This window comes from Schistocerca piceifrons, chromosome 4 (assembly GCF_021461385.2).
Source record: "Schistocerca piceifrons isolate TAMUIC-IGC-003096 chromosome 4, iqSchPice1.1, whole genome shotgun sequence".
NCBI lineage: Eukaryota > Metazoa > Arthropoda > Insecta > Orthoptera > Acrididae > Schistocerca > Schistocerca piceifrons.
This window is the reverse complement of record NC_060141.1, coordinates 527,377,976-527,401,081: the sequence shown is the minus strand read 5'-3', so window position 1 is coordinate 527,401,081 and position 23,106 is coordinate 527,377,976. Positions and strand designations below refer to the sequence as shown.

Here is a 23,106-nt window from a genome sequence, read left to right as displayed (position 1 = left end):
TGAATAATATGGGTGGAACTCAAAATGTTTATTTCGCTGCTAGACCAACATAGAGCATTTACAAAGTGGCCCTGCTTTCGTTGTATGTGGGACACCGGCTACAAGATAGACACTGGAACCAGAAGAAGAGGACCAAACATGAGAATCTGCAAACCGGTATGCCAAAGGTTGTGAATGATCCAATTGTCAGTCGAGAAAAACAATTTTCCCTCCAGTCCATATCAAACTGGGTATGATTGAACAGTTTGTTAAAGCACTGGATACAGACAGTGAATGTTTCCAACATGTAGTAATGACTCTTCCTGTTTTGTCCCTTGAGAAGATGAAGGTAGAAATGTTTAAACATACCCAAATTCGGGCACTTGAACTTGAGGAAGGATTTATCGCAAAGATGAACATCAAGGAAAGGGCTGCGTGGCTATCATTCGTGGCGGTAATGGAAAACTTTCTTGGTAATAAAAAGCTGTTAACTGTGAAAGTCTCATAGCTGGTATGTTGTCATCGTTTCATGACCTGGGATGTAATGAGAGCGTCAAACTCCATTTCGTATAGAGTCATCTTAATAAAGTCCCTGACAACTTAGGAGACGTCGCTGACCAGCAAGGCGAACCATTCCTTGAGGACCTCAGGACAATGGAAGAGAGCTATCAAGGGAGATGGGAGAAACATGATGGTTGATTACTGCTGGAGTATTTACCGAGATCTCCCCGAAGTACTTCATAAACGGAAGAGCTTGAGACGAAAATTTCTGCCTCAATAGGGTGTGTTAGGTATGAGACACATTTATCTAACTGTAAGCATCTTCATGATGGTACGAGTTTCAATTTGCACTACCGAATTGACATAGACTGTGTTTCTACTTAATTTCTATTTAGTTTAATTTAATTTGTATTACCCAGCTAATTTTAAGAGATTTAAATCAAATATTTATCTCCCTAATTTATGAGTTCAAAATTAAAACATGACATATTGACATGGGGCGATTGTAAAAAAAACTGGAGGTTTCAGAAAAACGACCTCAGTCATGAAATCAGCACCGTTAAATTAGGTAAGAATAACTGCTGATAGCAATGCAACAAAATCTTGTTGACTAGTGTGATTTAGCTAACCCATGGACAGCAGACGTTGGAAGAGTGAATGGCAATTTGATTTGGATGACGCGAGAGTATGGCTACGAGGTGCTATCCGGAATTTTCGGGACTGGTGCTGCCATATGTTGAAAATCTTTGGACTAATGGTCACCATCGCCCTTGAAGTAGGTCTCATTCGCACGTACACACCGGTCCCAGCGCTTCTGCCACTGGTCAAACGTTTTCTGGAAGTTCTATTCTTTGAGGGTGTTTATCACCGCCAGCGATGTTTCTTGAATCCTCTCTAGAGTGTCGAACAGACGGCCTTTCAACTTGAGTTTCAGTTTTGGGAATAGCACGAAGTAGCAAGGTGCCAAATCTGGCGAGTACGGTGGATGGGGTACAACTGCCATGCTGTTTTTTTTTTTTTGCCAAAAAGGTCCTGGTAAGCAAGGACATGTGACAGAGCGCATTGTCGTGATGCAGCAGCCAGTTCCCTTGACGCTAAAGTTCGGGCTTTCATCGCTACATGTTTTCAGGAGCCGTCGCTAAACGTCACAGTAGTATGCAGAATTCACTGTTTGGTTGGGTGGGACGAATTCTTTGTTCACAATTCCCTTGGTATCAAAGAAAACTATGAGCATGCTCTTCACTTTGCTCTTCACCCGTCTCGCTTTTTGGCGTCTCGGAGAACCCGGGCTCTTCTACTGGGATGATTGCTGCTTTGTCTTTGGGTCACAACCGTAAACCCCAGCTCTCGTCGCCAGTGATAACCCGTGACAAGAAGGTTGGAACATAAGATGTGGTCTGACGAAGGTCCGTGCACACTTCAACATGCTGTGCCTTCTGATCGGGAGTCAAGATCCTTCGCACAAATTTGGCAGCGACACAATGCATGCCGAATTCATCAGTCAACATTCATTGACATGTCCCATAACCAGTCCCCACTTCATCTGCAAGGTCTTGAATGGTTCGGCGTAGGTCTGCATGTACCAAATGTTGAACTTTGGCAACAATGTCTGGCGTTGTGCGGCTAACGGGCCTTCCAGTATGATCATCATCTTCGACGTCTGTAAGGCTGGCCCTGAACCTAGCATGCCACTCAAACACACGAATACGGCTCATGCTCTGTCAGCCAAACACTTATTGAATGATTGCAAGGGTCTCCGTAGCACTTTTCCCGAGATTCGCACAGAATTTGATACACACGCGCTGTTCTGTTCGCGGATCCATCGTAAATTCGCCACATACCAAACACAGAGCACTGGAGAAATCAGTGCGGACACGCAACACGTCCTCCTAGCTGAATGCCACTCCGCACACTGACTCATCAGATATGCAGCTCTCACCACCTAGCGGTGCAAAGATCTACTACTCCTAATTTCCAGATGGCAGCACCAGTCCCGAAAATTTTGGATTCCACCTCGGATAACGTTCAGTCTTTGCACGAGCTTTCTCAGTGCAACTGTTCATAAGCAATAGTCTAAGTTTGTAAGAACTTCTCACTTTCTAAATATTAGTCACTATAGCGAATAATGTTTACATCAGTGCAACTGTTCATAAGCAATAGTCTAAGTTTTTAAGAACTTCTTACTTTCTAAATATTAGTCACTATAGCGAATAATGTTTACATCAACTGTATTAGAGTATCTATTGGTAACACATGAAAAATCTGTGCTGGACTGGGACTCGAACCAGGGTTTCCCGCTTGTAGCAAGCGGTCGCTTTAATCATTTCGGCTATCCGTGCACACTTCCAGGACGTTCCAAACCTCCATATGACACATTGTCTACGGCCGCTAATGCTCGCAGATTTACCTGGATTCTCGTAACAGGGTTAATGAGAAAGGTGCTCAACATTAGTATCGTCATTGTTGCCCACATATACTGTAATACATATCAAATTTCACTTATAAAATCTACTTCTGTGTAAAGATAAATAAAAGTGGACATTTGACTGTTATCTGAGCAATGACTTAAAAATCGGTTTGTACATTATACATCGTTGGCTATTAAAACTGCAACATCGTACAGGCGGCATGCAAACAATCTTGCAATTGGCACGAAGTGTACTGCATGCTTGGATATGTAAATTATTAGTATTTCAGTGCAACAGCAGAGTGTACATTCTGTACATAAGGAAAGATTGCGCAGCGGGTTTCTCATTCTGAAATTTCGCACGAATGTTGGTTGTTTGTGAACAGATCTTGTTATTCTTCATGTAAGAAGGAGAAATATCTACCAGCACTCGTTGGAAACTGACGGTGACACGATCTTGAACTAGCGATATTGCAGTTTACCGGTTCCACAGTATTTCTGCTTGCGCGTGTGGGGATACTAGGAGTGTCTTGCTATTATGGAATCGGAATCTTTGGATTGCGGGGGGGGGGGGGGGGGGAGGGGGGGAGGTTATTGGCATACTCAATGCTGTTCGACGCTATGCAATGGTCTTATGTGACTAGCGCACGAGAGGACAGACATACTGTGCGCTCCGCCGTGCAGGATCGTGTAGCCTCATCAAGTACCTTGTTTGCAACAAGACAAGTATGCTCAGGGACAGTCAGCGCGGCGAACACTGTTGCAGGTCCCCTTGTCACGACAGCAGGAGCATCGATAGTGCACCTCCAAAGGCAACGCTAAAGACACAGCAATGGTACCATGTCGTCTTTTCAGACGAATCCCGGTTTTGCGTACAGCATCAAGGTGGACGTATATATGTGTAGAGGCTCCAGGCAGAATGCCTACGGTCAGAATGCATTCGTTACCCTCATATAGGATGTCCCAGGAGGAATGGTCGGTATTCAGGGATATGACAGGCACGATCGTTTGAAGTAAAAAGCTCCATATGGACATACGCCCTAGTCCAAATAGTTTCGGAGACTTCTGTGTTATTCAATACAATATCAGGTTTATACACGTCCACACGTACAACAGTCAGTAAACAGATAGTAAACATTACAACATGCATCTTGGGTATTAATAACCGCTTCAGCTCTATTTAGTCCTCTATTACTGGATCACAACCGGTTTCGTGCCACTAAAAGCCAGTTCTTCAGGTGAACATATGATTAAAACACCAGAGAAGAAAACTTCGCAATCTTTTTACTCAACATTCGTTGTCCATCAAAACAAAACACGCTAAGAGCCAGTATGCCATAGATTAAAAACTGACAGATTCCAATATAGTGGATGGGTCCAAAACAAATCGTACCATAGTGATCTATTGGTAAGGAGATTCAATAAATAGATCACTATGGTATGATTTGTTTTTGACCCATTCAAAATTGGAATCTGACAGTTTTTAATCTATGGCATGCCGTCTCTTAGCGGTGTTTTGTTTTGATGGACAACGAATGTTGGGTAAGAAGATTTCGAGGTTTTCCTGTCTGATGTTTTAATCACATGTTCACCTGACGATGTGGCTTTTAGTGGCACGAAACCGGTTGTGATCCAGTAATAAAAGACTAACTACAGCTGAAGCGGTTATAAATACCCATAGCTGTGGTTGCGCCGCCTACAAGGTTGTCTGCAATTGCAACATGCTTTTTACAAAGTATCTATTGAAAGTATCAGTTGAAAAATACGTATTTTTAACGTGTTCGTCGGACATGCAGAAAGTCGCCACACGGTGCTATTAGCTGCAGCACTTGAACAATATGTTGTTGTTCCTGAACAGGTTGTTGGACCATGCGATCAGAAGAAAAATGGCATCTTTGAAGAATACCTGCTGAATGCAGTATGCCGAAAACTCTGATAAACACTGTGCGAAGGTATTCTTCGACAGCAGCAGGAGCACTAGCATCGCAAAAGCCGTAAATGTACACCATATGTACATATTCCTCATTAGTGTAGCTGCGTGGCGTTTTAGACATTGTTTGTACAAACGCAGTTAACCGATGCTCTCAGTTCCTCGAACTATCTCACCCACAATACACCATGGACAACTGCGCCCAAAGGGTTAGTTTAATGGTAGAAACAGATCCCGAGCAAAGAGACTGAAAGCAGCAAGATATGCTGGGGTAGAATAAAACGTCAAAGAGAATGGCTGGTAAGACAGATGAGTGAGTGCCACTCAAATATAGATTTATATTATATATGCTCTATCTCGAAAACCATTCAGAACAGGACACATGTTCATATGAAGTTTGTTGTTTCGAATGAGCGTTCCTGGCACATTCATGAATATTGGCCATTAATATGTGTGTGTGTGTGTGTTTGTGTGTCTGTGAGTGCCTAAGGGAGCAAACTGCTGATGTCATCGGTCCCTAGACTTACACACTACTCAAACTAACTTAAACTAGCTTCCGGCGGGAAGGACCGAGCAATCCGTGACATGGCGCCTCAAATCGCACAGCCACTCCGCGCGACTGTTGGCCATTACTCCTGGGACAGACTGTATAGCACCTGGCGTGATGGTACGGAATGCCAGCGGCTACACAACACGATCAGCGTTTCTTCGCAAATCCAGTAGTTTCAACAGCAGCCATTACACTCCTGACGTGCAAAAGATGGGCAGCTATGCTCTATCATACAGGTCTCCATGACACTTTTCAACAAGATAGCGGAAGACCGTATGTTGCTGTCCTAACTTACTTTGGTGTAGAGGTTCCATTGTTGCCCCGGGTAGCATGTTGTTAAGATCTCTCACTAATCTGGTCATGGTTTACCGAGAGTCACACGACTACTTGCCAACCGCCACGGCTGATGAACTCCAGCACGGAGCTGAGCTTGGGGTAATGAGCTATATCTGTCATCCAAGTTCAATTCGGCCTGATTCCCAGCTGGGTTAGAGCTGTTGTTGCAGTCAGATGTGGCGGCTCTCGATGTTAAATTTCTCACCTTGTATGCCCTCGAATCGTCTACAAATTTAATTATATGTTCTCCCTGTAACACTATAACGCCCAATAAGTAAAATTTTTTATTTGATGTGCTTCCTTGTGTTGCAGTTTTAATGGCCAACAGCATAATAGCTAACATTTCGTTTCAGCTATTAGAAAAAGTCTTAAAAATTAGTTTGTACACTCTGCGAAGCTGAATACTCCATGTTCAAGCATCAGGAGCCACCAATAAAATCTTTTAACCTTACAAGGGGAACACGTCGGAGGTCGCCGGCAGAGTGATGAAAGAATGAAAACAAAGGGGTACGTAGTTGGGCTTAGGTACCAACACGCAACTGCCTTCGAGAAAATGTCGGTCAAAGTTTCGACGCGTCTTCATCAGGCTACTCGCGGAGCGTAAAACCAACTGCATGGTTAGCGCTGTGGCTGAGAGCACAGTTTCGAAATTTCGCGCCCCATGTTCAAATTCAGTCTTATGTTTATTTTTTCTTTTGTTGTCACGGAAGTATGTGACAGTAGTATGCGACAATCTTTTTATCACATCGGGAAAAACAACGAATTTAATGGCAAAAGAAGTAAAGATCTCAAATCTTATTTTAAAAAAATGATTTTATCATCATAACTGACACGGAGCAACACTTTCCGGAAAAGTGCGGCCAACAGTTTTCGTTTGTCTTCAAGAACTTAGTAACAAATTTGGCCCTCAAGTCCATATCAAGACGTATATCATTTAATCGGACGACATCAGAATGTGCACGCAACAGCCGCAAAACCTCGAAAACTCATTTAAGAAACTTATCATCAGTTTCTGGACAACGTTTCGCGACCTTCCTTAAAACTGGAGTTCTTTCTGTACTTATTCACTCGTGGGATGGGCAAAACGATCCATGCTTGCACGATGGGCTGTTTGTTGATGAAACTGGAATACCGACATGTTCATTAAAAGTAATTCCGTCAAAGTGTATGCAGTTACGTAAACCCTGAGACGTACACTTTTACTAATAAGTGAAAAGTTGCATTTGCCGATTACAGAAGTGACGTTTCTATTCTCACTGCACTCCAAAGGGAAATCACAAGTAGAATTAAAATACGTACCTTGACCTATGCAGGCTCCAGCTTTTGGAAAAATGCTTTGACATACGTGATTTACAGCGAAATGAGAACCAGATCGCAATGTTGTTTTCCAAAAGACATTTCCACAATAAAAAATGTGGCTGTGGTATATGTGACTTCGCACATTGATCTTCGTGCTCTCATTTTTTATATTTTCGATGTTTTTATGAATGCAATGGTTCTCTTGAAGTATAAAAGTAAACATCAAACTGAAAATTGAAGTACTAGAATTTTTATGTTTTTAATTTTCTGTTGGTTATATATGATTCGCGATGATACAGTCTTTTTTTAATAAAATTTGAAATGCTTATTTCTTTTGGCAATAATTCCATTGTATTTTATAACGTTACAAAAAACATTGATGTGACCTATTTCGAGGGCAATAAAAGAAAAGCAGAACATATTTGTTTTGAAGACAGGGAGCGAAAATTCGGAACTGCGCTTTTAGTCACTTAGTTTTATGAAGCGCGAGTGTACTGATGAAGTATCGGAAGTTTGACCGTCATTTTCTCGAAAGCTTTTACTTGTTGGCACCTAACCCGAAATACATGTCTTTTTATATTTTAACTAAAGCTCAGTCTTGATCGCAACACTTATGTCTCAATAACATAGGTCACCGGTTTCGGTTATATTTATATAACCATCTTCAGACCCTTGGCTTCCTTGGAGGATGGAAGGCGGAGCTCTCCTCAGCTGCTACGAAGGGTCTGAAGATGGTTATATAAATATAACCGAAACCGGTCACCTATGTTATTGAGACATAAGTGTTGTGATCAAGACTGAACTTTAGTTAAAATATAATACTCTATTGATCACTGTTTCCAAAAATGTTTACCAAAGATGTCCCTTTATTTTCACCCTTCTTTCATCATGCCAAGTTTCGTCCGTACCAGAGAGCGACCTTTGGCCGGTTCCCCTTGTTAGACCTGTAAATGGCAAGCTACGTTGTAGTTCAGTGTCTCGGTACAGCGTCTTACATTTGGTAGAGTGTTTACACATGAGGTTTTATGAGGCAGACTGCACAGAGAACAATAGCAAAGCGAAGGCACAACGTCTACCTGCACCAGCATGTCTTTGAAGCAAGCGACCAGCTCCTCCGTGGTATCCGAGAATTTGTAGACATTCACGAAGTCGTTGTTGCCGAGGGTATCGAGGATGGCGGAGGCGACTGCCGTCGCCAGGTCCCTCCTGAGGCCCGTCATGGAGCCAGAGCTGTCCAGAAGGATGACGACGTCCTTGGGGCTGGTGGCAGCGTCGATGTACCACGAGCTCATCCGGAAGTCGTGCAGCTCCTGGTCACTTCTGGCAGACGCTTCATCCGGAGGCCACTTAATCGCTGAAGAAGATGATTACATTATCAAAAGACGATCGCGAAAGCGTTGTCAACAAGAAGCGTTTGAAGTAGGAGGTCAGTTTTCAGCGGGGTTCATAAATGGGAATGGAGTTCGAATGACCAAGTCCGTTACGAGGTGATATCCAAAAGTTGCCGAAATATATTAAGTAATATTTTGACGTCTTACATAGATTTAATTCTGCACTCTCACCTCCAGAGTAGCGCCCTTGGGAGCAAATATACGGATTCCAATGTTTATGGCAATTTTTAATTGCATCTTGGACGTCTTTGTTGGGGCGGTTAGAAGTCTCCGCTTAGGCTTACCATAAATCCGCAATTAGCCTGGACAGTCCTGGATTTTTAGTGCTGTCCTTGCTAATGTCTGGGTTGCAAAACTGTCCGAGGTCTGAGAATTTTATGGTGCGAGGATTTTTTTGGAAATTTTAGGCCTACATGTTCGACATCGCGTTTTTAAGCATTCTCTTACAGTCGTGCGTCTCTCAGTCGACGTGGAGGAAGCGCTAACGTCGATTGCTGCAGGCTATTTCAGTCTGGAGAAGGGAATTCAAGTTGAACTTTTAAAGTTCGATTCTCGAGGAAGAGGCTCACTCAGGCTTAGACCACATACGCCTGTAATACCGAAAAAAAACCTATAATGCCAGGTGAAACTCTTTAACTGTATTAACAGGTTATCATTTTCTATTCTGGAATGTTATGTTACAACTCTTTTTGCCTTTGTTCGTTCTCATTTCGCATACTACTTTTGCATTTTTTTTTCTTGTTCATAGCTTTTATTCTGATGAAAGTGCGCGCTATTACGAAAAACATTGCAGCAAAGTCCTCCAGTCCTTCTTTTCATCGTTTTCAAATTTTGTTAACAACTTTGAATTTTCAAAACACTAATGTTAAAATCAATAAAAAGTAGTAGAACATTAAATTGCTTGAGTCTTCTTTTAATAGTGACTTCATTAGGAATAGGATATTTCAATATTTCACTGACAAAAGATAATGCTTTACAAGATAGGCAACGTAAAGCTTTACAAGATAGGCAACGTAAAGTTGTAGCCTTTACAATATCTTCAGGTGAACGCTTAGTACACCGTCCTTCCACAATCACTTGTTGTTGGCACTCAGAAAAAGAACCCTGAATCACTTTTTAAAAATGTTTTAATTTCAGTAACTCATCGCTACATGGAGAGAGAGAGAGAGAGAGAGAGAGAGAGAGAGAGAGACGACCCTGCAATTCTGCATTCGTTTTCCTAAGTCTTTTATTTGTTTCCACAATTTCCAGTTGTTAGCGTAAGCGCACATTGTCGCATTCACAGCAGCATTTTCACGGTTAACGTTTTGTCTGGTAGTCATCTCTTCATTAGCTAGTAAAATATTTAACTGTAAAATATCTTATACTTCTTTACGGTAGCTTCCTTTTTGTGCCCGTATATTTCTGTCGTTATTAGGCTCATTACTACGGCCTAAATCAGCACTGGAAGATTTAGGGTTGTAACAGCATCGGCCTCCAACTTGCTTTTCGAAGGAATATTCAACAGTTCATTTTTCCAATGCCTTCCATAGTCAGAATCAGTAAAATGTATTGAGCATGCACGAGAAATTTCAACTCAAAACGAATCTGCACGTTTACAAGCATTTATCCATTTTCGTTTCGCCTCATCGTTTTTAGGAAGTATATGAAAATTGAATCCTAACTCCCTTACTTACTTGTCAGCGTGGTTAGCACAACTGGTGATAATTATTTTTCGTTCAGAAACTTACTCTAAAAAATCCCTCAATACACTGATAACTACGACGTAACTCTGTACTGAATCGACAGTCACTAACAAAAATTTACACTAACGTAAACAACCCCGCTCGTAAACGCAAGTATAGCACAATGCGTTAGGCAATTGCAGGCTACTGAGCGATGGTTGCGTTCACTGTGTCAGCCGCACAGCTTAATGCTGCGCATACTCCGATATTGCATGATCTGTCTACGATCTTGCAGAATCATATTACTTGCTTTCTGATCGTTTTGTCGTGTTTTGCTGTCCGCAGCTCATAGTCCAGTGGCTAGCGTTGCTGCCCCTGGAGCAAGGCGTCCTGGGTTCGATTCTCGGTCTAGTAGAGGATTTCCCCCCCCCCCTCCTCCCCCCCCCCCCCCCCCCGGGGACAAGGTGTTTGTGTTGTCTTCATCATCTCATCATCATTCATGAAAATGGCGAGACTGGGGAGTGAAAAGATTGGGAATTTTACCGTGCGCTGATAACCACGCCTTTGATGGCCTACAAATCAAAATCACCATCATCATTATCATTGTGGGATGCTAATTTACGGCCGACCGGAACAGCAGTCAACATTAGCCGATGTCCGTCCGTGTTTGCAACGCTTATACCAGCCGTATGCCTTGTCTTAATTAAACATGAACTCCAAAAGCTATATTTAATATCTGTTGCGCCCCTGCAGCCGTTCTCCTACGTTTAAGCAAAACTTTACTCTAACATGCTGCTCTTTCAGGACAGCCATTGGAAAACCGCAAATACGCGCTACAACTACCAACCCACTCAGTTCGCAGCCACCTACCACACCAATTCAGGAAGGGTGTATGAGGAGACACCTAGCGGTATTTCAGTGTACTCGAAAACAATTGCGCACGAAATTCTAATTTCGGGAACTTTTGGATGCCATCCAGCTGTTGAAAACAAAAAGTAAACAACTGCTTTTCCCTGATTTAATTAAGATATACTGAAACAATATTGATAAGTTCAATTATTATTTCTAAATTAATTTTTCAATCCTATATGGTCACACCTGGATATCGTCGCAGAAAGCCAGAAGCGCTGCCGAAGTATTGCCACGACAAGGAGGGATCGATCTCGTAGTTGTTTACGAACAGCGGATCGAGGTGTTCCGACCACCTGATCGCGTTCATAACCTCAGCGTCTGAAACAGAAAACATTGTGAAATAAAATAACGTGCTATGAAGACTAATCGCTGGAGGAAAGGGTTTTGTTGGATTGGAGAAGAGGTATATACTTAATTTTTAATGTTCTTATTTCATAAATGTACCTAGAAATAATAAGACAGAGGCGATTTGGAATAAGGTGAGTGAGAGAGAGAAGTCACCTGACAGCAATACTGCAACTAGACTGGCGAACTGATCGCAGAATGCTTGCCAGTCACAGCCAAGGGACTAATGACGAGGCAGCCGAGTGGTGGGAAACATGAGAAAGGCGTGTCCTCATTAAGAAGTGCCAAGGAAGGAAAACGATTTACTTTTGCAAGCAGCGTTCCACATAACTTACAGTAAATGTACATATATATTTATTTACACACATTTCGTTCATGGCATAAAGAAAATTGAAATATCTGTGTTTTTTCTCTCTCCAACGTAGCACCATGTATCGATATCGAAGTATAAAATTCATTTTACCATCTACGATAATGAAGGCCAAAGATTCGCATTGCTTTCTATGCATTCTTTTTCACAGTAATGTGGCGTACTAAATGTTATTACGAAAGAAGAAATAATACACTGCATATTTTTCCAAGAACCTTCTCGAAATTGTTTTCTGCACCAAGGAGAATAAAAACAATAAGGAAATTTGAAAAGTCTCCCCTATATCTTGTGTGTATTATTAATGCAAAAGCATTTTATTTTCCAAGAACTATATTAACAGAGGACCAACAGCTTAATACATTATTCCAGTATTCCCTGTCCCAAGTTAGAGATAACACGGTTTATAGTTATTTAATTGATATGGGACAAAGAAAGAATCAAAAGGAACCATAGCAATAAAAAGGCAAAAAAGAAGAAAAATACGAAAAGAGATACTCTGTATTTCCTGTTAAGTAGTGAATATATTCATAACATCATGCAAACCAGATGGAGAGCGACACTATCAATACACGAATGTTATATAATAGCAGCTTGTCTGTGATCCGAGACGCCATTTTTCAACCAAATAAAGATGGCTTACCCTAGTAACCACCAACAAAAACAGAGATACGGGCATATTTCCTTTTAATATACACTACTGGCCATTAAAATTGCTACACCACAAAGATGACGTGCTACAGAAGCGAAATTTAACCGTCAGGAAGAAGATGCTTTGATATGCAAATGATTAGCTTTTCGGAGCATTCACACAAGGTTGGCGCCGGTGGCGACACCTACAACGTGCTGACATGAGGGAAGTTTCCAAACAGTTTCTCATACACAAACAGTAGTTGACCGGCGTTGCCTGGTGAAACGTTGTTGTGATGCCTCGTGTAAAGAGGAGAAATGCGTACCATCACGTTGCCGACTTTGATAAAGGTCGGATTGTAGCCAATCGCGATTGCGGTTTATCGTATCGCGACATTGCTGCTCGCGTTGGTCGAGATCCAATGACTGTTAGCAGAATATGGAATCGGTGGGTTCAGGAGGGTAATACGGAACGCCGTGCTGGTTCCCCCCTCGTATCACTAGCAGCCGAGATGACAGGCATCTTATCCGCATGGCTGTAACGGATCGTGCAGCCACGTCTCGATTCCTGAGTCAACAGATGGGGACGTTTGCAAGACAACAACCATCTACACGAACAGTTCGACGACGTTTGCAGCAGCATGGACTACCAGCTCGGAGACCATGGCTGTGGTTACCCTTGACGCTGCATCACAGACAGTAGCGCCTGCAATGGTGTACTCAACAACGAACCTGGGTGCACGAATGGGAAAACGTCATTTTTCGGATGAATGCAGGCTCTGTTTACAGCATCATGATGGTCGCATCCGTGTTTGGCGACATCGCGGTGAACGCACATTGGAAGCGTGTATTCGTCATCGCCATACCGGCGTATCATCTGGCGTGAGGATATGGGGTGCCATTGGTTACACGACTCGGTCACCTCTTGTGCGCATTGACGGCACTATGAACAGTGGACGTTACATTTCAGGTGTGTTACGACCCGTGGCTCTACCCTTCATTCGAACCCTGCGAAACCCTACATTTCAGCAGGATAATGCACGACCACGTGTTGCAGGTCCTGTACGGGCCATTCTGGATACAGAAAATGTTCGACTGCTGCCCTGGCCACCACATTCTCCAGATCACTCACCAACTGAAAACGTCTGGTCAATGGTGGCCGAGGAACTGGCTCGTCACAATACGCCAGTCGCTACTCTTGATGAACTGTGTGGTATCGTATTGAAGCTGCATTGGCAGCTATACCTGTACATGCCATCCAAGCTCTGTCTGACTCAATGCGCAGGCGTATCAAGGCCGTTATTACGGCCAGAGGTGGTTGTTCTGGGTACTGATTTCTCAGGATCTATGCACCCAAACTGCGTGAGAATGTCAGTTCTAGTATAATATATTTGTCCAATGAATATCCGTTTATCATCTGCATTTCTTCTTGGCGAAGCAATTTCAATGGCCAGTAGTGTAATTTGTGAGCCCGCCGCTGTGACCGAGCGGTTCTAGGCGCTTCAGTCCGGAACCACGTTGCTGTTACGGTCATAGGTTCGAATCCTGCCTTGGGCATGGATGTGTGTGATGTCGTTAGGTTAGTTAGGTCTAAGTAGTTCTAAGTCTAGGGTACTTATGACTTCAGTTGTTAAGTCCCATAGTACTTGGAGCCATATGAATACTTTGTGCTGATACGGATGAAATTTTCTTACTCTCCCGTTACAACTGCTTTTGGTTTTAATGCTGTTTACGAGACGAATTTCTCATTTTTAGGGTTTCGTTCCTCTATGGATAAAATCGGAACCATTATAGGACAACTTTGTTATCCGTCTGCCTGTCTGTCCGACTGTAAAAACCATTTTTCTCAGGAACGGGTTGACGTATCAAGTTGAAATTCATGTCACATACTAAGGCATTGTAATAAATGTTGGCTTCTACGTCGATGCAGTTATAAGATACTGCTGATGCTCTTCACGAGTATGCAACCGGGTTTCATCGTCCTGATGACACGATATTTCGACGCTCCAACTGGCGGCCACCTTCAGGTGAGATTGGAGATTCTCTTTTTTTTCCCTTATTGTCATTTTCACACCTGATACAGATGATACAGGTAGGCCAGTATCGGCATACTACGCCGCTCTTCGGCCACATATATGACTAATGATACAAAAGGAGACAATCGAAAAACAGACATGGTAGATATACAAACGTAGACATATAAGATGAAAACACATGGAGCCATTCAGAAACGTGGACACGCACAGAGATGACAGAGTCGACACATGCGAACGATGGAGCACAAACGATGAAACACTATAACACGAACACGACGGCACACACAAACACTAGGCGATGATCTCGGGTGTGCGAAAGTTCACTACATGTGTATGAGTCCAGGACCTGCCAAAAAGGGGAAAAGGTGGGGGAAGAGGGAGAGGGGAGTGTGTAGATGCCAGTGGCAGAGGAGATGGGAGGGGGAGGAAAGAAGGTATGGGGTAGGGGAAGCCTGGGGGGGAGGAGGGAGGGAGGAAGGGAGGAGGGAGAGAAGGGAGAGAGGGTGCCCTTGGTAAAAAACACAGGGTGTGGTAGAGGAGGATCAAAGTTGGTAGGAGGGGTAGATGGAGGGGATGGGGACATCATCAGGGAGGGGGAGTTGGTGGAAGCCACCTTGGGGGAGGGTATGGATATTGGAGAGATGGAGAGCAGGTGGGATGTGGGAATGCAGGCGCGGCGGGACAGGTGCTCAACGCGGCAGCTCATTTATACGCCGTGAACAGCCGAGCGTGAGAAGCGAAAGAGCTGCCCTCTGGAAGGCGAAGAACTGCAGCACTGCAAGAGGTAGAAGCTAAGAAAAGCGATGATTCGCAAATTAAGGTGCTGCCGATCGAAAACCGGACTGTTGTGGTTTTATATATGATAAAACAGGATTCCATATTTTCCTGAACTAAAATCTTTATCGCTATTAATAATCTCATAGGATAATCGTATTTCGACGGATTCCTTGAGTACAATCCCAGAAACGGGAAACCGGAGCAATAATTTGCGTCTCCTTAAACACATATTATGCTCTTCATTGAGACAATGTTCAGCGGCGGCAGATTTTTCAGGCTGGAGCAAACGTGTGTGACGTTGATGTTCCATAAATCGGTCATGAATCGTACGAACAGACTGTCCAGTATAAGCCTTGCCGCAAATACAGGGAATTTTATATACTCCAGGCTTCCTCATTCACTAGCCATCTTTAACAGATTCAAGAAGGGCTTTAGTTTTGGCTACAGGCAAAACGACACTTTTAATACTTATTTTCTGAGAATTCTTGAAATTTTCGAAGAAATGCTCCCCGCAGAGAGTAAAAAAGGAAACTGGTTTACAAGTGTCCATTGTTGCTCCATATGGTGGCCCAAATTGAAAATCAATTTGATGACCGATTTTGCCTGAAAACAATGTGAAGATAATCCTGCTTCAAATTATCGGAATCCGAAGTAGCATTACCTTTCTTGACCAGTGTGCATAAAAAACTCTCAAGCGTTAATGCGGTGGACGACAATTAGTAGTATGTAGGTAATGGTACATATGCGTAGGTTTATGGTATACACTGTGTCCCACAATCCCACTTTCTTTTTTGCGTACGAAAATATCCAGAAAATTAATATTCCATCTTTTTCAGTTTCCATCGAAAATTTGATGTAGTTAAAATGAGCTAAAAACCGATGAAGAGCTTCCATTTCATCTGACCAAACGAGAAAAACATCATCCACATGTCTTAAAAACTTATGGGCTTTGGAGAAAAGTCCTGAGTGCGGTGCCTTCAAGATCTTCGATGAAAAGATTGGTGACAATAGGGGAAAGAGGACTCCCCGTAGGCACACCGTCCGTTTGTTCAAAAAATGTATCATTAAAAAAATATGTTCATATCCACACATGGCGACACAACTTAGTAGTTTTATCATCCAAAAGCTTACCAATTAGCAACCAGGACTCCTTCAAAGGTATGTGAGAAAAAGAGTGGAACAACATGGTAGTTAACTAGGTCTGATGTTCCAAGGCACAGAGACTTCAAGCGTTGAGTAAAATCAGTCGAGATGGATATATGACGTTCACATTTCCCCACATGAGGGCTAAGAACAGTAGCAAGATATTTGGCCAAATTATGTAAGTAGGAGTGTCCAAATTGCAGACGACTGGAGGAAGGGGAATTCTAGGTTTTTGAACCTTGGGTAAACCATACAACTGGGACTCCCGTCTGGGTGATGAAATCAGGCTGCGTAACCGTGAAGGACATCACGCCGCAAAAATCTACATAATCAAAAGATACGGTTGTTTATGTCACATAGTTTGCTACTTATAAACTCACTCATCAAAACCTATAGAGTACTTCCCGTTGGCCTAGAATCATGAAATTTGGCAAGAAGCAAGGATTCACAGTAGAAGCAAAGGAAAAAAATCGTGAAAAGTGTTAATCTGTAGCTATATCACACGAAAAAAATTTCTTTTGTCATTTGTTATCCGATTTCAAAGTAACAATTAAAAACTGAAATATTCCCGAACGTGTTGGAATTCATGGGAGCTGTATCCCCCAGTTTCAATGTCGCCAACGGGCAAAAATCGTCGAGATTGTAGACTCCCAGGATAACAAACTGTCTATATACATAACTGAATTTTTGTGGAACCCTCAGAGCGCGGGTCCTCCTCGCACCTGGCCTTTTTTTCTTTTTTCAAACGAATGCATACTAATCTTCAACATGTCGTCAACGTCAACACCATTAGAGAGAAAATATAGCAACTTGGGGGAGGGGAAGAGACTATGTTGTTGTTGAAGAAACAACCTTTGTCTCAGCTGCTTACTTGTTGCCATAGTCTTTAGTCAAAAGATTGGTTTGATGCAGCTCTCCATTCTAGTCTAGCCTCTGCAAGCCTCGTAATCTCCGAGTAACTACTACAACCTACGTCCATTTGAAGCTGCTTACTGTATTCAAGCCTTGGTCGTCTCCCTTTGCAATTTTCATCATACCCTCTCCTCCCCCCCCCCCCTGCTGCTAGTTGGGGGGGGGGGAGTAGAGTGGCCCCAATTGGGCAATTGGGTGGCGAAGATGGACGCAAATTGGAAATATTTTATCGAAGAATATCAGTTTCGGAGTTTGACTTGTGACCAAGTGGTCAGAGAATCATGGCTACAGACTATTACTAGTCTAACCAGTAATTCCCTGCCCTCGATTCTTTAAGGAATCCAACTCCCATGTATAAAGCAGCATGTTTTAAATTTTGTTGTAAGTCGATATGTGCTCTCATTATCAAACACTGGATGAACACAGTCTGGGTAATTTACGCTACTCCATTTTAAGTAAAGCTAGTTTTTCACCTATCTCAATATTTATTATGTACCTTCTGAAATATGTATCTTACAATGATATAATTCTGCAGATGTATTCAGCGGTATGCGTGGATACTGCCTGCAAAATGTGTTGCGAATAGAATTAGTTGCAAAGAAGTGATTAAGTAAAACGCCATGCCCCATGTTAAAGTTCTACTGCCTGAAAAGCGAAAATGTATAAGCCATGAAGTTTTTTCCTTTCAGATTCTATGAGCCGTGTAAGCGAGAAAAAATTCATAAGGGTCTGAAACTATATACAAAGTTTGTGGCACGTGTTCTTCTCAAATAATGGATGAATATAATTTGGGTATTTGCATGCGGACAAATACTCTGCCTCAATACACAGTATCTAACTTCTTAATGAGTACATTATTATAGTATTTTAAATTTTTAAATTCTGTCAGTAATTACACGAAATGCCGGAAATCAAATTTGTATTGTCCCTGAAACCAGTTGGATAGACAACATGCAACTGGGTCTGTGCACCGTTTTAGCCGCTGAGTAATAACAGACTCTGAGTCAACGGGTTACAGACAAGAATATGAAGGCCTGTTGCGTATTTGTGTATCTGTTTATGTAGGTAACAGCGTAAAGTCGAGAACTTGTTAAACATGTGGAATGTTGTCACTGAGTGTATAATTCCTTATGAACTTTCTTTATTTTCAGTTGTGATAAACAGTGTAAAGGACGATGCTTACAATAGCATGGAATTACAGCTAAAGTATTTCAACGGAACAAAAATAAAAGAGTAATTTAAAAATCCTTATCAACGATAATTACCAACATAAATTCAACGACTTTATATCGCTGTCACCGTCATCTTTGTGCCAGGGTGAGAATTTATCACATTAACCAGCCGCCAGAGTGGCCTCCAGGTAGTCAGATGCAAAACTCCATTCCAGCAACATTGACAGCAGCAGCTAAGTACGGAGGCTAACCATGGATTTTTTTTCAGCAGAGACTTGCTGTTTTCAGTGACATACCACACAGTCGCCTTACTCAGTCGCTGCTAGAAATACTATTATTCTTCGTGTTTTGGAGTTACCCTTTATAAACGTCCAGGAACTTAATATTGCAAGAAACTAATATGAAGCACTTCATTTACTGTGCACTCATGATTATACCTTAAACAAGGTTTTGTCTGTAATGAGACAATGACTTTCTGTAGTCACCGGACGTTACATGGAATACCCGTTGAGCAGTCTTTGTCTGGACTGACAATCCGATGAATATTACGAGGAACACGCGTGTAATTAGGAAAGGCTGGAACCAGCAATAAACTCTATGGCTCGTTTGGTAGAGAAGTAAATACAGTCTTCAGTCTTGATTGCTTTTGCTTACACATGCCCTTTAACTTTAAGCGTTTCGGCCCATGCCTTTATGACCATTAAACGCTCTTGCTGTCTTATACACTGCAATAATAAAATCACATTTATACTTTATAACCACTAGTTAAAAAAAGATGCAATCATGTTTCAAATAATTATGCACTTATACAACACAAAGTATAGAACTGACTGACGTGCGGAAGTACTGTATTTTTTAACGTTTATAAATGCCGAGTAATGACACCTACTTTCTTGAATGGAACGCTGTAATTTTTCTGCAGAAAGAGCCCTAGAAGAGTACTGCAGCGACATAATACAGGGTGAATCAAAAAGAATACCACAACTTTAAAAATGTGTATTTAATGAAAGAAACATAATATAACCTTCTGTTATACATCATTACAAAGAGTATTTAAAAAGGTTTTTTTTCACTCAAAAACAAGTTCAGAGATGTTCAATATGGCCCCCTCCAGACACTCGAGCAAAATCAACCCGATACTCCAACTCGTTCCACACTCTCTGTAGCTTATCAGGCGTAACAGTTTGGATAGCTGCTGTTATTTCTCGTTTCAAATCATCAATGGTGGCTGGGAGAGGTGACCAAAACACCATATCCTTAACATACCCCCGTAAGAAAAAATCGCAGGGGGTAAGATCAGGGCTTCTTGGAGGCCAGTGATGAAGTGCTCTGTCACGGGCTGCCTGGCGGCCGATCCATCGCTTCAGGTAGTTGACGTTCAGGTAGTTACGGACAGATAAGTGCCAATGTGCTGGCGCTCCATCCTGCTGAAATATGAATTGTTGTGCTTCTTGCTCGAGCTGAGGGAACAGCCAATTCTCTAACATCTCCAGATACTGTAGTCCAGTTACAGTAGCACCTTCGAAGAAAAAGGGACCAAAAACTTTATTGGCTGAAATGGCACAGAAAACGTTCACCTTAGGCGAGTCACGTTCATACTGAGTTGTTTCCCGCGGATTCTCAGTGCCCCATATACAGACATTGTGACGGTTGACTTTCCCGTTAGTGTGGAAAGTTGCTTCATCACTAAACACAATCTTTGAAACGAAAGATTCATCTGTTTCCATTTGAGCAAGGATAAAATCACAGAAATCGATTCTTTTAATCTTATCAGCTGCAGACAGTGCTTGAACCAATTTCAGACGATTAAGGTTTCATAACTAACCCTTTTCGCAGGACTCTCCATACAGTTGATTGTGGAATTTGCAGCTCTCTGCTAGCTCTGCGAGTCGATTTTCCTGGGCTGCAAACAAATGCTTGCTGGATGCGTGCTACATTTTCATCACTCGTTCTCGGCCGTACAGAACTTTTCCCTTTGCACAAACACCCATTGTCTGTAAACTGTTTATACCAACGTTTAATACACCACCTATCAGGAGGTTTAACACCATACTTCGTTCGAAATGCACGCTGAACAACTGTCGTCGATTCACTTCTGCCGTACTCAATAACACAAAAAGCTTTCTGTTGAGCGGTCGCCATCTTAGCATCAACTGACGCTGACGCCTAGTCAACAGCGCCTCAAGCGAACAAATGTACAACTAAATGAAACTTTATAGCTCCCTTAATTCGCCGACAGATAGTGCTTAGCTCTGCTTTTTGTCGTTGCAGAGTTTTAAATTCCTAAAGTTGTGGTATTCTTTTTGAATCACCCTGTATTGTGGAATGAGATCAAATAGTAACAAGATAGCAATTGCGCAAACTATTGTCCCGCCATCAGAAGAATAGGTCCTACAAAGCTCTCCCCTGCTACACCAAATGTAAGCACTTAGTTAAGGTACGCTTATTATAAGAACTTTCAGCACTGTAGCGCGTCAGCAATCGTAAGTACCAAAATAATTGTGAATAATCCGCCTGGATTTCACAAACTACCTGGTGTTTACCTAGGTTTCAGCGTGGATAACCACGCCTTCTTCAGAACAAATGTTCGGTGGAGAGCCTATGACCATCGTACGTTGGCTGGGGCGAGGCACCACACACAGGGTTAAGATAACTAATATTATTGACTTGGTACATATGTACCGTGTATTTGTAAAAATTATTTTATGGGGTCTTGCCGCTGTAGGTGTTGATTTTAGCCTTTGACTATGCCTATTTAGGCAAGCCGTTTTATATTTGTTCTGAAGAAGGCGTGGTTACCCACGCTGAAACCTAGGTAAACATCAGGTAGTTTGTGCAATCGAGGCGGATTTTTCATAATTATTACGGTTATTATGTTTATTATTGCAGCTGTCTTATCAAGAGCTCAAAATAAACCTTGAGCAATGAAGGAGACTGCAAAACTATTCCGGTCAGACAATATTGCGCGTTGAACTTCGTCTGGACTTATCGCATTGTAGACACCATGTTTTATACCAATTCATCTCTTCGTGAGCCGACGGCGTTTCGTTATAGAACTCTTTTTTTAGTTTTTTTCTACAGACAAAAGCCCAGATGCTTAAAGTCTGTTGAGAATGAATGTCATTTTGGGTTTCGTGAACGATCGATTCATCGATTTCCAAAAGTTCTGTGAGAAAGTCTGTAATTGTCTGCGCGGAATGAGCGAGATATCCATCATGTTGCTCTCTCTCTATGTCCCGCCAGATGGGTTCCAATAATGACGGCAGCATAGATGTTAGGAACTGTAGATACTTCTGGTACTTTGGGGTTCCATCGATAAAACGGGGAGCAATAATGCGATCCTTCAAAAGCTCGCACCACAAGTTGAAAGACCAAGGTCAAGGTTTTAACTCTTCTCTAAGTCTTCGTCGATTCTCATATGACCAGTGCTGCACTTTGCGAAGGTTGATTTACCCTTGGATTGTAAGCGATGTTTCACCCCTAAAAAAAAAAAAATCTTGCATACTATCGCAAGGTCTCGTGGACACCATTCGAAGAGCTGTAACTGATTTCGAAAGTCACCAGCGATGAAACTATTGATGCAGTGAAATGTGGAAAGGAATGTATTATTAGCAGGATACTACTTTTGATTCCGCTCGTACATTCAAGGTGCTTCATAATGACATAAGGATTGCATGTTACCACTGCTAAAATGTTAGTTTCGTCTCGCTTATCAGTTGCTATTCTTTCCGTCGGTGTATTTTATTTTTTACACATTCGGCCTATTAAATTTTTTTATGGTGTTTTAAACGACAGTCTCACTGCTGCTTTAACAGTTTGGCGACATTCGTCACTTTTTCGACTCTGTACACATTGTGAAAATTTGAACAGCTACACAAGCAAACTGCCCGATAGCTAAAACAGCAGAACGCAGACTGATGGGATTCAGCTACAAAGGTGAACACACGAGCCTCTCGTGAATTATGCGTGTGCCTACATTGCGTACAAAATAGCAGGCGTTCTGACGATATCTTCTCCTGACCTCAGGAAAGTGGTTTATCAGCCACTACTGACATTGTGACGTGGCCCCTCTGGCGGCATATGTACTGATCGTATTATTAACTGGTAACCTACATAAATTAGTATGTTATGAGCCCCCAGTAGACTAGCGATGGATTGACCGCCGGCTCCCAAATACTGACCGCTATGAGTCGGCACCATTCGTAACACTTCGTGTCGACTGTTCTCTGTTTCAGACCGCTGCCAGCCTCAGCGACACCGAAGTTGTCACAGAGCAGTTACCAAACCAAGTGTTGTTGTGTTGTGCATGTGAGCGGACAATTAAAAAAATAAATTTGTGGTAAGGCCTTACGGGACCAAACTGTTGAGGTCATCGGTCCCTATGCCTACACACCACTTAATCTAATTTAAACTAACTTACGTTATGGACAACACACACACGCATGCCCGAGGGAAGACTCGAACCTGCGACGGGGGAGCCGCACGGACCGTGACAAACCGCCTCAGCCCGCATGGCTACCCCACGCGGCGAACGTACGACTAACTAATAAATAAAAGTAACTGCACTTACATTTTGATTCATTATTTAAAATGAGACACGATTACAAATGTTTACAAATAGTTTTGAATGTCATTTTTCTTCTAGTCATTGCGTTGTATTACAACAGCCCTAATTTAATTTCATATTCCTTGCTACAAATCTGCACCGCGTTTGAAGACGACAGTCTCTGTAACCTGCATTCACGAATCCGTGTT

The 23,106-nt window shown here is 42.3% G+C and overlaps 1 protein-coding gene across 1 annotated transcript in view; it reads right to left on the bottom strand.

The window, feature by feature from the left end:
• The window catches only part of LOC124795457 (voltage-dependent calcium channel subunit alpha-2/delta-3), a 496,470-nt gene that overhangs the window by 360,144 nt on the left and 113,220 nt on the right, over positions 1–23,106 (bottom strand). Inside the window, exons 3-4 of the mRNA XM_047259484.1 lie at positions 11,156–11,287; positions 8,079–8,356 (exon numbers count right to left, since the gene is read on the bottom strand). Coding sequence (XP_047115440.1) covers positions 8,079–8,356; positions 11,156–11,287 — 410 coding nt within the window. The remainder of the gene's footprint in view (positions 1–8,078; positions 8,357–11,155; positions 11,288–23,106) is intronic.